This window comes from Meleagris gallopavo, chromosome Z (assembly GCF_000146605.3).
Source record: "Meleagris gallopavo isolate NT-WF06-2002-E0010 breed Aviagen turkey brand Nicholas breeding stock chromosome Z, Turkey_5.1, whole genome shotgun sequence".
Taxonomy (NCBI): Eukaryota; Metazoa; Chordata; class Aves; order Galliformes; family Phasianidae; genus Meleagris; species Meleagris gallopavo.
Genome location: NC_015041.2, coordinates 58,930,405 through 58,944,875, shown reverse-complemented (window position 1 = coordinate 58,944,875; position 14,471 = coordinate 58,930,405). Strand labels below are relative to the sequence as shown.

General features: G+C 39.5%; 1 protein-coding gene across 1 annotated transcript in view; it reads right to left on the bottom strand.

The window, feature by feature from the left end:
* Nucleotides 1-6: 6 nt before the first annotated feature.
* LOC100539229 (paralemmin-2) overlaps nucleotides 7-14,471 on the bottom strand; it is a 14,925-nt gene continuing 460 nt past the window's right edge. Inside the window, exons 2-5 of the mRNA XM_031557446.1 lie at nucleotides 12,557-12,714; nucleotides 11,970-11,991; nucleotides 5,815-5,916; nucleotides 7-2,578 (exon numbers count right to left, since the gene is read on the bottom strand). Of these exons, the coding sequence (XP_031413306.1) occupies nucleotides 1,749-2,578; nucleotides 5,815-5,916; nucleotides 11,970-11,991; nucleotides 12,557-12,714 (1,112 nt within the window). The 3' untranslated portion in view covers nucleotides 7-1,748. The remainder of the gene's footprint in view (nucleotides 2,579-5,814; nucleotides 5,917-11,969; nucleotides 11,992-12,556; nucleotides 12,715-14,471) is intronic.

Sequence of the window (14,471 nt, the reverse complement as noted above, 5' to 3'; positions counted from 1 at the left end):
TGTGCCTCATATAACCTTTGTAATGAGCAAGTGTCTTTTTTACTGGCACAGAAAGAAAAGAGTACAGAGCAAGAACTGTTTAATCAGATGCTCTGAACTAACAATTAATGCAGTAAAAGCACCATCCAAGAAAATACAGAAATACCATAGGAACCACCTCAGAATGAAAAGAGGCTTGTTGTTACTTTCTTTCTTTCTTTTTAATATTTTTTTTCTGTTGTAATATTCATTTTTAAAGTCTGATAGTTTCAAAGACACTTCAAAATACTCTTCAGTATTTTTAACACTATCAGAAAATACAAATCCTGATTTTCAGTCTCACTTCTACTGTTACAAATCCAGACTAATTTCACCAGAGTGAAGTTGCACCTACGCAAAACCAATGTGAGACAAGAATCAGGCTCATAGTATCTTACCATGAAAAAGCTGGCTGCTTTTTCATTGTAGTTAGAAGAAACAATGGACTGAGAAATAAAGAAACATCTATTGATTTTGGATGCCTTCACTTTTTAAAGTTTAACTTTGAGACATTTTTTTAAAGGCCTGATTTTCAGAGGGCAGAAGAAAAATTTATTGAAAATCAGGCCTCTCTGAAGTATCCCACACCAGGAAGTGAAGCATCCAAACCACCAGCCTTTTTGAAAATGTTAGCCTTATGGCGCTAGGATCGCTTTCTGAAACAGTTGCTTAAACAAAACTCCGGTAGGCCTCCACAGGAGTTTTGGCTAGGTAAGCATGGCAGGATCAGACCCATCACTTGTCAGTACATCAGTGCACTGGAGGTGCACTCAATGAAAAATAGCAGTTTCCTAATGCAAAATAAAAATCTCGCCCTGCCCACATTTCCAGCACTGAGAATTTCCCCACTGAATTCAGTGCGAGCAGAGTCAGATTGTGAGAGAAGATTATTTATATTCTAGGGAAATAGAAAGCAGTATCTCTCTTCTACTGGAGTTCAGCAGGAAACTTCATATATAACATTGGCAGAGTTACTGAAAGGCAAGTAATTAGATCAGTAACCCCATTTCAGTTGGTGTTACAGCTGCATCTTTTTCTTGTCAAGTTAGTTTCAGTTGTAATTTGGGGAGATGAAGTTCACGTACAATACTGTAATCTGGAAGATTTATATAAGGCAAAATTATCATTCATATGTTTTCTAGAAAGAATAATTAAGGTCCACTTTTGGTATCACCAATAAGCAGAAATGGCTGATGGATTTTTGTGACACTGCAAACTAAACTGAAAAGTTACTATAAAACAAAACTATGCAAACCTTTCAGGAAGGACTTATCTGAATTTTAGCAAATTAAAATAGTAAAATGATCTAAGTCTTCCCCTGAGAAATAAAAAATAGCATCTATAAAATAATGTTTAAATGTGATTTTTGTCTTAAAAAAGAGAAGCAAAATTTCTTTAAGGCTCTCATATCTGGCTGCTGTGAAATTCAGACTCCCATAAAATCCTAGGAAACTGATCAAGCTTGCCAGATATCCAAAGAAAATGTAAAAAGTGTTTTCATTATATATATTATATATATGTATAGATCAAATAAATATGAAAACATTTGTTCCATTTCCCACTTATCTCTCACTCTGCAATATTAAGGAAAAAAATAAAATAAAATCTCCAACCACTCCTCAAACCCCAGTGTGTACGTCTGATGGGAAAATAACCATGAGTTCCTCTTCCTGAAGAACTAGAAATCAAAGCAACCCAACTGCAAGGCAATGGAGGCATTCACTTCCAGTTCACAGTATTGCAGCTAGAAGTACAGTGAGGTCTAGGTAAGTGATGGAGCAGGAGCTGCCGGAGTGGGGAAGGAGAAGGTGTTCACATGACATTACAGCATTGCAGCGCTTTTTCTTTTGTGTACCTGGGGCAGCTTCCAAGGGCAGGCTCTCTTCCTTCCCTTCAGGAGAGGAGGGCTCTGTTGTGTCTGACAGGGGCCGGCCAGAGACCAGCTCAGCGGCGTTCCCATCCATGGTGGAGATGTCTGTCACTGTCTTCTCTCTCAAAGACTTCTCATCATCTTCATCGATCAGAACCAACTCTGCTTTGATGGTTTCATCATAGCCCAGCACTTTTTTCGTCTCCTCTTCATCGTCAATGCTCTGGTAGCCCATAAATATCATTGTAACTGGTTGATCTGCACTGGCCTCTGGAACTTCGCCACCACGGGGTTTGTCTTGGGGCTGGGAATTCACAGCATGCCCTTTGTTTGGTTTGTGTACCATTTCCAGCTTTGCCTCCTTGAAGAGCATTTGCTCCTTCATATGGCTAAGATTTCCATCAGCTACTGCATTTCTGTCTGACACAGTCATTATTTCATACCCTCCTTTTACATTTGATTGTCCAGCTTTTTGTATAAGTTCATCTACGTCCTTTGAGCTTAATTTATGTACTCCGTTTTCTACCACTGTGCCACCAGAGTGAACCTCATAGACTACCTTGGTACCATCATCATAGACTTTGAATCCTCTTTGATGGGCCTCATCTGGGCCAACAGGTGAAGCAGAGACAATCTTGGTCTCTCCTGTCTGTTTGTCTTTCTCCACATTAATTTCCATGGTGCACAAAGCTTGAATGAAAACAAGAAAGGAAGTGCATGTTACAACAAAAAAAGCCAGTGAATGGTTAATTGCCAAACAGACAAAGAAAACTATGGTGCCCATTTTCCTGTCAGCTGCTTCTAAAGGGTCAGGTGCTCTATGTTAGAAGTGGAATGCAATGCTGTGAACAGAGATAGTTACTATTTTACAGCTTCTTGTGTAGTTGGAGGCAAGACATACCTGCGCCAGATGGGATGTAGTCTTCCAACTCACACTATGTGGAACTGCCTCTGGTCAGTCAGGAGTGCCAAGAGCACTTAGGTTAGGTGTACTTTAGACAAAGGGAAGTGACAGCATGCAGATTGGCCTCACTCTTTCCCTTCTGAACTTGCCTCAAAATTCAAAGATAAACTAATCTCCAGCAACCTCTTTACATTCTTTTCCTTTTCTGTCATCAAACTACCATTTAGCTGGTAAGAAGTTTTGTTTGCTGCATGTAACACCCAGACTTGATAAACACTTATACTTGCTTATCTCTTCCATTTATGGCATTCAAAACATTTTAGAGGGGTGAAGAACCATTTTTTTAACCCTTTCTAAAAGTAGGAAAACAAAATCACAAGGGAATGAGATAATTTTTCCTGTAGATTTGTGACAGATCTCTTCTTCCACACCAAGACTTCAACAGTGACCTCTGTTTGCAGGTTAATAGAATATATAAAATGGCCTTGAGGAGCTCCCTCCCTTCTTTGATGAGCCTAAGCATCGTCTCCAAAGGGGAAAGGTGAAGAAAAAAGTAATAATGAACCAATTTTCAAAGCACCATGAAACAATGGATAAAAATATGTGTGTGAGGGATGCTGTTTTAGAATAGCAAATAAACTTTTCTAGCAGTTAAAAAAGACGCAGCAATAAGTCGAAAGTAGTTGAGATCACATAGCAGGAATAGTATTCATCACTCTAACCCTCATTTTGAGACATAATGGCATCTCATTGTACAGCTTTTCAAAGAAAAATGTGCAAAGGCTTCACAGATTTTCCAGAGGCAGAAGTGTTCATCTGTTTAAATATTCCTTGCATAAAGATTAAGGCATTCTTGAACAGACATTCACAGACACTTATGAACTACCACAAGCAACGAGAAGTGTTTGTGAAACTTATGATGACTGTTTTCACCAATGAACCTAAATAGCATAATCATGATTTTTCTTACCTGAGACACCAAAAACTGGTGTCTTGGCTTTCTTCCTGCCTTTTTTTTCAAATGAATATAGAATTCAGGTGAATAACAATTGCCCAAGAGTCAGTGTAGCTTGATATGTTTGTATTTTAAACACCATTACTATTAAAAATTACACATAAAATGCATTCTTTCAGTCTTATTATTCTCATGGAGTAGAATATTTTTAAATGTATTCTCAAAATGAAATCTCTCATCAGCATTATGTAATTAATCATGTGGTGCATCATGAACACCACTATATCTTTAGATGAAAAATTTAGATACTGTAGAATGGGGATAGCTGACAATATCCTACATATTGTTATGAAGAGTTTGGTCAACAAGTTCCAGCATTGCATGGAACACTCTGTGCTAAAGATAGACCTGATTTAGAAAGTTCATAAGTGTGGTCATGTCCTTGTGTATTTGGTGTTTGTCAAATTTGCTTAAACACTGCCACTGTCAACATTTTCTTTTTATCTATGATGACTTCGCAATAGTGTTTTTGATATAACTTGTGCTTTCTGGCCTATCCTGGAGATCACACCAAAGCTACTTTTGCAAGTAAATGCATAAATATATCTGAAAGTCTTGGAAAGCTGTTCACTAGTGAAGCACATCGCCATGGGAGAAATGAATAACAGACCTTGTTTATCCGCTCATATGCACAATGCTAGTTCTCTACAGGAAAATCTAGCAGTCCAGCTTGTCAACATAGCTGAAAACTGAACTAATACAGATTTATAAAATGTCTTTATTCCGCTAGAGCTTATTTACTGCAAAATGTGCTCTGTTAACACAATACAAAGCTGTCTGACAATGGAGTTGACACTGAAAGCAGTACTTGAAGATGACAGTCTGTATTCATGGGGACAAGCCTTCTGTACAAGCTTTAATTAAAGTGTAACATGACACAGTGCTTCATGACAACAAGATCCCAATGTACATATGAAAAGAACTGGCTTCTACCTATTGCTTTAAACAGTGGGATTCTGAGGCTATTCTTTTAAAAAAATCCTAATAGACTTTGAAAATATATTAAGATGGATGCTAACAGTCTACCCTTGTCTGTCTACTAGACATGTGCTAGTGTCTTCTCATCACACAGAATACTCTTCTCAAGGAATATGTGAACAAGGCTTCTTGGTCATCCAAAGAGTGAAAGAAATGTTTGCATTCTTGGTGTCGACAAAATGGCACAAAACATACAGTGAAAAACTTGTTTTTCAGACAGATTAGGGTAAGCACTGGTGGAAGAGAAGCTTTTAGTATGGCTTGCAACAGGAACATTTTGTCTGAACAAAATAATATATCCAGTAGTGGTCTACAGTGTCTCAGCTGCAAAAGCTGCTTTGTTATGCTTACTAACTCATTCTTCCTGATAACCACCTTTTCTTTTCTTATTCCTCTAAACACCTTTTAAGTAGCCACCAGCAGTTTGGTTTGATAGGGAACATGCTGTTTAGAGAAGAAGGCTTTTTAAAATAAGGAACACATGCAGCTTTTAATGGTCACACCGGTACATTTAGGACACGTACACAGTCTGAAAAATAAGTGTTACAAAACTCTCTGTATGGCTGCAAGCACAAAACAAATCATTATTATTATCCCCACACTTTTTCTTGAGAAGAAAGAATGGTAACAAAGTGGTATATAAAGACATTTAAGTTCGAAGCATGACTGGAGGTGTGTGAGTGCCTGTATGTCTCATTCATCTTGAGGGGAGTGACTTGGGTACAATGGAGGAGGTAAAACCATGGTCTGGATATTGTGTATTTTTCTAAGCAGAGATGGAAGGAACTAAATGTTTTCACCAAAAAATTGACACATTTCCTATGCTGCTTGTGTTTGGTCAATATATATTGTTTTGAGAGTGCTCTTTGCTGCCTAAAAAGCCTTGACTTACTTACAAAAAATATGTATCAAACTGCATTTCCTAGCATTTAAATGATATCAGGAGTCCAGACCAATTAAGGAAATATAACAAAGAAGAGTTCATGGCTACTGGATTGGTATTATAAAGCTTTGCTCCTTGAGACTTACCAGCTACTCTGCTTGCTCCGTCCCGCCCAGGAACTGGCTCTGCTGTTCGTGAATAGAGGGTTGGGAGTTCAGGGATCTGGGAGCAAATGTAATTTACTGCATCTGGTGTCAGAGAACAGGAAACAGTTAGATTTGTGCTTCGAGCCCCAGTGGCTTCATTGCTTAGACAGCAGAGTGTTAAGTTGTCAGCCCCAACAATAGTTGCTGGAGCTTTGTATTAGATAATTGGATCAAAGCAAACAAAATGCAAAGTCACAGTCGTGTGATTGGTGTTCAGTAAACTAGCTGAGGTAGGAGGGAATGGGTCCAGATGACTCAAACCTTGTGTAAGTTCAACACATAAAATTATTTGTCAGGAGGTTCTGGATTTATCAAGTCTGTGACCTTTAAATATGGGAAGTGTTGGGGGGAAAGATGGGGTTGGCAAGGAACAAACCTGGAGTAATATCTAGCATAACAAACATCTCACATACAGATATAAAAGCTTAAAAATGCTATTGTTGGCTGAAAGGGATGAAAGGCCAGTTCTTTTTGCATGGGTTGTTTGCATATTATAGAACTGCCAGTTGGCTCTTTGTTCTTAGAGATATTAATATAGCTAATAATGAAATAACATATAGTCTAGTAGGGTGCTCATTGTGCCCTGCAGCACCTATTAAGTTCTTGTCAGCTCTGTAGTGCCTCTGTTCATAAGCAGTGTTCAAAAAAGTAGAGAACTTGCTGGAAGGCTGACTTGCTTACCGTTGTTTACCACAAGCTAAATATATTCTTTAGAAAAGACATTAAAGACGTTTTATAAACAATTACTGGGAGAAGTTTTATGGCTGGGTTAAATATAACTTCTGCTAAGGTTCAGTGGCTGAATTAGAAGAAGAGCTCTGAGGAGAGATGTGCAAGTAACTAACTTTCAGTTTGACTTCCAAAACAAAAGAAGCAGAAAAAAAATAATCACATTGTTTCATATCAGTTGGGAATTTTTTTGAATTTTGTGTGGAAAAGGTGGAATTTCTGTTCAAACACAAAACTCCGTCTGGTCTGACACAGAGATATGTTGCCTTCCAAGGATGCGTTGCAGATACATTGTGAAATTAAGCTGCTGCGCCCTTGATATGACCTGGTTCAAGTGTGAGGATAGGTGGTAGAATCTGCCTTCTTCAGTGTCTCTTGTTGTTGTGAGCAGGTGAAATACAAAGAATTAGTGCAGACAGTGAATGTGAAATGGAGAAGGATGAGAGAAAAAGAAGTGCCATGTTAGTGGCTACATCACTGCCACCATTTCTCTTGTGAATGGAGATATGCTCACTCTGTTCCCTGTCGGCCAATATCCATCCCCCCAAAAAAACCCACAAGAGACACATGTTGTACCTGATGGCACCGCCAGTAAAAGCAAGACATGTCACCTCTAACCCCAAACCTGCTCCTTTGAAGGACAGCTGTGCCTGCTGCGAGTGGAACAGTTTTATGCCCTAATAGCCTGCAGTGGCCACTGGAGCTGTTTGGTACTATGAGATAGTAATTGCAGTCCCAAAGAGGACAGTTCACCATTGGAGCAATGTAAATGACTCAAGAAAGGTCCCTTCTAATCCAAACCACTCTGTGATTCTATGATCCTATGAAAGAGGCACCTGCTCTGTCTTTTCTATTTCCTGTGTCAGAATAGGATGAGGAAGAGGCACAGTGCAAATTCATTCAGGAAAGTCAGGAAGTTGTTACAGAAGTTCAGATGAATTTCAAAAAAGTCAGGGAAATACTGCTTTATTTCACACTTCAGTGGACAAATAGCAGTCTTGGCAACTGAGCCTTTATATTTTCAATGCACAATGTTTCCTCGAAGGTTCTTTTTTTTTAATTTTTATTTTTAGCAATATGGCCTAGGAGAAATAATTGTCTAGGACACAACTGACTGAACAGTGGCCAGTAACAGCTGCTTTCTTTCATAAAGTGTCATGCCTCTGATGAGAAATTGGTACAATGCCCTCTGTTGTTATTCTGTGAAACATCACCAGCAAATGAGGAGGCTATAGTGAAAACTGAAGTAATTTCTCAGAAGTAAGAAATGTTGAGACTGCTTCTGGGCCAGAATGAGAAAGAACTTTGTATTCCAGAAATGGCAGAAATTTAGTAATTATTTATGCCATCGAGTGTGATGCTGGAACAGCATTTTGATTGCACACTCATCCAGTGACTTGAGTGACAGAGTTGTCTGTCCACGTACGGGTGTTGTCAGCACATTCCATCATTTAGCATTGCTGTTGTCCAGCAGTAGGCCAAGCAATTCTCACTTTGATGCTTGCATGTGTACGGACTTTAGTAAGATACTGGCTTTTTGGCCTCTTGTGTTAGGAGGCAATGTCTTTCAGTTGCTGCTAGCATTGACTCAGCTTAGAAACATATAATAAGGTACTTAAAAATGTTGCTCAAGGGCTCCTGAGAATCTCCAGTTACCAGAAAGTGGGAAAGTTGTAGTGGGAGGGACATGTATCAGAGGGGTATCAGAGGGACCATTGGTTCATTTTGGCTGTTTCTGTGACAGCTACCCCTCTCCCGACCCTGGATGAAAAGAGCTTATTTCCCTTTATTTCTCTGGCAACCAGGTCTAAAAACAATATGAGAGCAATTTTACAAGGAGTGGTTGAGACACAATTAGTATTTTGTTCACATGAGAAGTTAGGTCATAAATTAAAGCATTTGAACTGACTCCATTCAGTAGCTCCATTTTAACCTTTGATGAGCTATTAATATCTAAGAATGCCATAAAACATGTCTTGTGGCTTTTCATACTACTTACAACAAGCTGCACTTTAGGATTATGGCACTTCTCTGTGTTATCAGACTAATGAAGTGACTGAGAACACATATAGGGCCTGGTAATCTTTCAAGAGTGCTTATACAGAACAAAACCTTTGGGGGTGCTCAAAGTAGTTCATGGTGAGCTCATTTTCCAAGAGCTTGATTTACTTTAAAATGTCTAACTACTGACAAACTGGGTGCCTGAGTTCTGCCATGCACACTGGCACCCAGGACAGGGCTGTTCCCCTGTGAAGCCATCAGGTTCTGCAGAACATTATGTCAGGGTGAACAGAGATGATAAGCCACATGTAAGATCAGGAACACAGGTCTGAGCAGGTGGCTGTGCATCAATCCAGACTGAAGCAGAAGAAGCTCGACGAGCTGCTAAGCCAGCAGCTGGGAATCAAATCATCCACATCAGGTTTTCAGAGCCACAGCGTTGTCAAATATATGTTAACATACACAAGATTTAAACAGCTCATGCAAACTGTAGAGTTGCTGCAGCTGGGCCTTTTGCCTGTTCACTGAAGTAGCAGACTGCAGTTTGCATTCTGATTGCTTAAGGCTGCAGGGAATGAATTTACCCCAGGGCAAAGAGTCAACAGTCAGTTGGATCTTAATGAGGCTTTTAGTTTATGCATACACTGAGTCACAAACATATGCACACACGGAGTGTGAGCACTCTCTTTTCTATTTGTTCACGCTAGGCATGCAGCACAATACTACAGAGTGCCTGGTTTTGCCTGTAGACGTGGAAAGCAATAAATGACACCATCCCTAGTGTTATCTCAGGCCTAGTTTAACTGGAGAACTTCTCTTGTAGGCCTAGGACACCACAGGCTGAGAGAAGCTCAACTGCAGAGGATGGAACCACTGGCAGAGCCTTGGCTTCTGCTCAGCTTTATTTTGTGTAGCAATCTATAATGGCAAAATATGTTTGTACCCTAGAAATGCGGGATTTGCATTTGTTGTGTCTGGATAACTTCAAGCTAATAGGTAGTCATTGCCAAAGCAGTCACACAGGAAGGATACCGAGCCACTTGGTTGACCATCAGTGTCCACCACCTCTTCTCTTCCCTCATCTCCTTCTGTATCACTCTGGGCTCTGAGCTCTCTGCAGTTGTGTTTTTTTTACATAAGCAAAAGCTATGTCAACACCACATACATGGCACAGAAGCATGCAGAGGGATACATTGGTGAGGTAAATCACTTTCTACATCGTCACTACATTTAGAATAAAGGGAAGCATGTATTCTGTGAACTAACATGAGATTTACAAACTCAGTCTTCCAGGCATCAGTTGAATGATCTGCCAACATAGGTAGCAATTGGTGTATGTACTAACTCATGTATGTTTTTACACAGCCTTGCTGTAAAATGCAATGGTTCCTATCATTTTCCTCTGCAACATGCATTATACAGTTGACAAATGAATGATCTGCCTCAATAAAAGAAGTTGTATGTGTATTTGAAGGGCGGACAAATCTACGTTATTGAACTGCTCACAGCTAGCAATGTACATAACCTCTTCTTTCTGTGATCAGCTGCCAACACAGACTGCTGTTGTGCAGCAGAAAACACAGCTTTATCCATGTAGACATGCACAGCTACACCATGCCCACAATGGGAGGCAGACCTGGGTCAGTGGGATGGCTCACAGGCATGAACGTTTCTAGAGCCTCAGAGTGCAGTCTGCTTCTTCACAAAGCTGCCTAGAGGATGACCAGCTACCAAGAGGATGAGATAAGGCAGGTAAACCAAGGCTTCAGAAGAGGTACCCACTAACTTATCTAAATCCCGTCCCTCTTCCGTTCACACATGGGTTCATGGGTTCTGTGAGCAACCTGCTGCCATTCACATAATGTTACTGTTATCTGTTAGACCTGCAGACATCACAAGCTATGTTTGCTTCTGGCTCAGTCTGTGAAGGAATAATCTGCTGAGATCAGGCCAAATCTCGAGCATGGTGAGGCTGAACAAAGAACTGCAGATAGATATGCTACAAGAAAAAGTTTTAGGGGAAACTATTGCCTTACGTTTGCTAAGTGGAGTTTTGTTTCACTCAAGTTTTATCATATCACTCATGAAAAGGCAAACCGTGCCTTGCAGGAGTCCTGAAGGTTGCTGCATGTGTTAGGTGATATGTTATGTGCTAATACCTGTAGGCACTGATTCCTCTTTAGGAAGCTTATCACTCTGCACAGGTACAAAATATTTGCCATTCTGGATATTTATTTACTTCGTGATAGACAATTTCAAAAGCTTCAGGAAAGAGAAAAAAAAAATTCTCACGGAAGAGCATCCTACTGGGACTTTTTTTTTTGTTAAACTCCTGAAGCTATCCTAAAGATTGAATTACATTGTAATCAGAATATAACACTTCTGAACTAGATCTCTGAGGTAAAAATAAAACCTCATAACCAGCTAATATTAATATCAATCAAAAGAATCTCCCTACAGCAGAACTAAATCAACTTATGGGCTATGCATTAATCTACACTTGTGTACCAGTGCTATAATATGTTAGGATCATCCTTCACGTTCCCTGCCTATGCCATAAGTAAGCCTGAGAGTAACTTTGTCAGCAGCTGGAGGAACTAGAATATTGCATCTTATCAGTTCGAAGTTGGGTGCTGGGAACCTGTGCCTGGAGAAGAGAATTATCTGCAGATGGATCAGTGTGCTGTCCTTCCTGGGTCCTGATGGTCCTGGAGGTGCACTGCAAGAGTTTCTCTAGACTTTTTGCAACAAACTACATGTTTTCTTCACTCAGACACCTGCATTTGAATACCAGTATTTAGACTGACCACATATCTTGTCACACTAAGATCATAAACTGGGAATTATTGCATCCTCACTCACCTACGCAAGGCTTTCCTTCTGTGACAATAGTCACACACAGAATGTCTTTCATCAGAGAAGTAATCCAATTTTAAACAAAAACAGATTGTTGCTGTAAATTAGGAGTAGTCCACATTGTATTTAGCAGTTTGTGAATAGTATGAGCTCATGAAAGGGGGAGCATAGATCACTGAGCAGGTGAAAAGGAATCTCCACTGTTGGGCTGTCATGTTGTGGAAGAGGTCAGTAACTTGGAAGACATCTGGACGTCTTGATCAATGACTGTTTTAAGAAATCCTCATTTTATTTTTCCTAGTATGTACATAGCAGTAGCTGGAGCACTACCAAAGGAATGCTGCCCCACAGCAACAGTGACATGTGTGCTTGCACTATAGCAAACACTGCTCTAGCAGTAAATCAGAATCACGCAATGAATGGAAGAACCTTCACCCTGTAAACTTCTGCAACACAGCTATGTAACATTTGTTAAACTCAAAGATAAACAGTAGTAAAAAGGCACTTACCACCATCCTGTTGTGAGAAAGTCTGTGAAGAGAAAAAAGAAAGAAGACTGGTTAAAACTTTCTAGGATTGCTTTTATGGTTCTTTGTCACTTTTAAATGGGTAACTGGGACTTTGGCTCCTCAGGTCTAGGTGCAGTTAGAGGCCAAGGAAGTGGGACATGGTTGTAACAGAAAGGAGAACTCTTGCTGTTTCTCATAAGCAGTGTCATTCAGAAGAGGTGTTTATGTCAGATGACGCTATTTTTGGGTGCTACTGAAAGGGGGAAGCTTGAGATTCCTTACAGGCATCCTGACATCTTTCACTCCGTTCCAAAAGCTCACATGGTTTCCATGCGGATAAGCTATGAGATAGTGTACTAGATCTCCTTCTTGAAAAGGCTGGAATGGGGAGGGGAAATCCAAATAGTCCAAACCAGAATAGATCTGACACCTCTGTATCTTTGCTGCTTTTGGTCATCCTGGTTTGAGATAAATGCTCTGCAACTGCCCTCAACCTTCCTGTAAATGCATGAATTATAGCTGCTATTTTGGAATAGTGCTAAGAGTCTCAGTTTCAGTCTATGTCCAAATTTTTTTTTTTTTTATACCTTTTGCAAGTTATCGAAGGACTTCTCAGTCTCTTTTAGTTTCTCCAAAATGATTTGTTCTTTGGCAGATATTTGAGATTCCTCACTTTCCAACTTCTGTATTTCTTGTTCCAACCTGTGGAAGACATACAGACATGCACATACACAGAAAAATAAAACTTATAAAAGCTATTTCAATGAGATAAAGTCACCGAAGTAATAATTAGAATTTCAAGTGTCATAAGGAATACCTTTTATACTTGCTATTCACATCTGATTTATTAGCACATGAATGACATGAATTATTTATAAAGCATATATTCAAGACAAAAAACATAATTTTCTTATTACAGACTTTTGCAAAAAAAGTGCAGGTTAACTAAAAGTACACCTTCATCCCAATTCCTTTAACATCTCTCAGACATGCACTTCCACTGTAGAAACCAGAGTATTGAATATAACTGTAGAAATGTAGTAATGATTAGAGGAATGCTGCTCCTAGTGCTGCTGTACTACAGACAATGGAAGTGGAAATAGCTTTTGGAAGCTGGCAGACAAATAATTGTACTAAGAGTTTTTTAGGAGCAAGAGCATCACCCAATTTCCTTAATAACTCTGGTTGGCTGGAGCTTCCTTCTAGGGTAGCTAAAAGCCTTGGATCTCCATCCATGCTTCCTACTCTTACTGGATGGTACTGGTGACCCCAGGGACTGCACATAATAAAATACACAGAGAACAGTGTTATTCTTCTAGGCAGCAAACAGGCTTGCTGAACGTGGTGAAATCTATCAACACTCACTTCTGAAGATGCAGTTCATCTTGATTTGGGATATTCTTTAACCACAAATACACGAGGTCAGATTCTCCATTACTTTAACTCAAACCTGCTTTTATTGCCACGATTTATACCAATATTACACAGTTATATTCTTTCTATTTTTATGCACATCACTGTTCCTATTTTCTCAATTTTGGAAACAAATAAAACAAAGGGACAAATTTTTGCTCTTCATCTCTGTTCAGCACAGGGCTTCATTAGTGCTTGTTCAATCAGAAGGCAGAAGGTGAGGAGAAGGTGACTGTGCACAGTGAGCTGGAAAGCAGGGAAGGATTTCTCCTTTCAGGAACTCAACAGGTTGGGTTGCTTACAAAATTCACGTGCCCAAATGTAAATATCATTAGAAACTGCAGTTCCAATCCACCTAATGCTTTCTCTAAGTTAATATAAATGTTAAAAAATGCAAGTATTTCATTCTAATGAGATAGAGAAAGTTGGTACAGGGAATACTGCAGGGAGAAAGTTTTCAAAAGTACTCCATCTCAATTTTCCTTCCCAGGAAATATTTTTAAATTGAAGTGAAAATATCACTTGTCATGGAGGACAGAGATTGCCAAGCTCCTACTTAATGAATTTAGAAGTCAACAGAAAGGTGGTTTCATTTTCTTCCGTGTCCCTTGGGGTGATTAGTAGATCCATGCACATTTATACCTTGCTGACAAAGACATCTGAATTATTATGTTCTGATGAAATTACGTTGTGGAGTTGGGTGAGTGGGGTTTTGGTAGTGTGTCTCTTTTCTTCCCAAGTGAATTACTCAGCAGCATGTTCGGGATACATATTGTGCAGCCTGGTGCATGTTGCTAGACACATGACCCAGGAAGAGACTGGAAAATGGCAGAAGTCAGCAACAACAAAATTCACGTGAAAAATTCTTTCAAATGAGCTGGACATGGGTTCGTCTGTTATGACAATGAAAACACTGAGGGCACACGTGGTGTAAGGCAACTCATTTGGTGTGAGTAGTGCTGCAAAAAATGTTCGTAGACTCCTTGCAATCAGAGGTGATCATAAATGCATATTTTGTGTACTGGCTCAAAACTGTGAAAGGAATTGGTTGCCATTATGTGGATTTATAATTTCTTACTGTCTGGATAT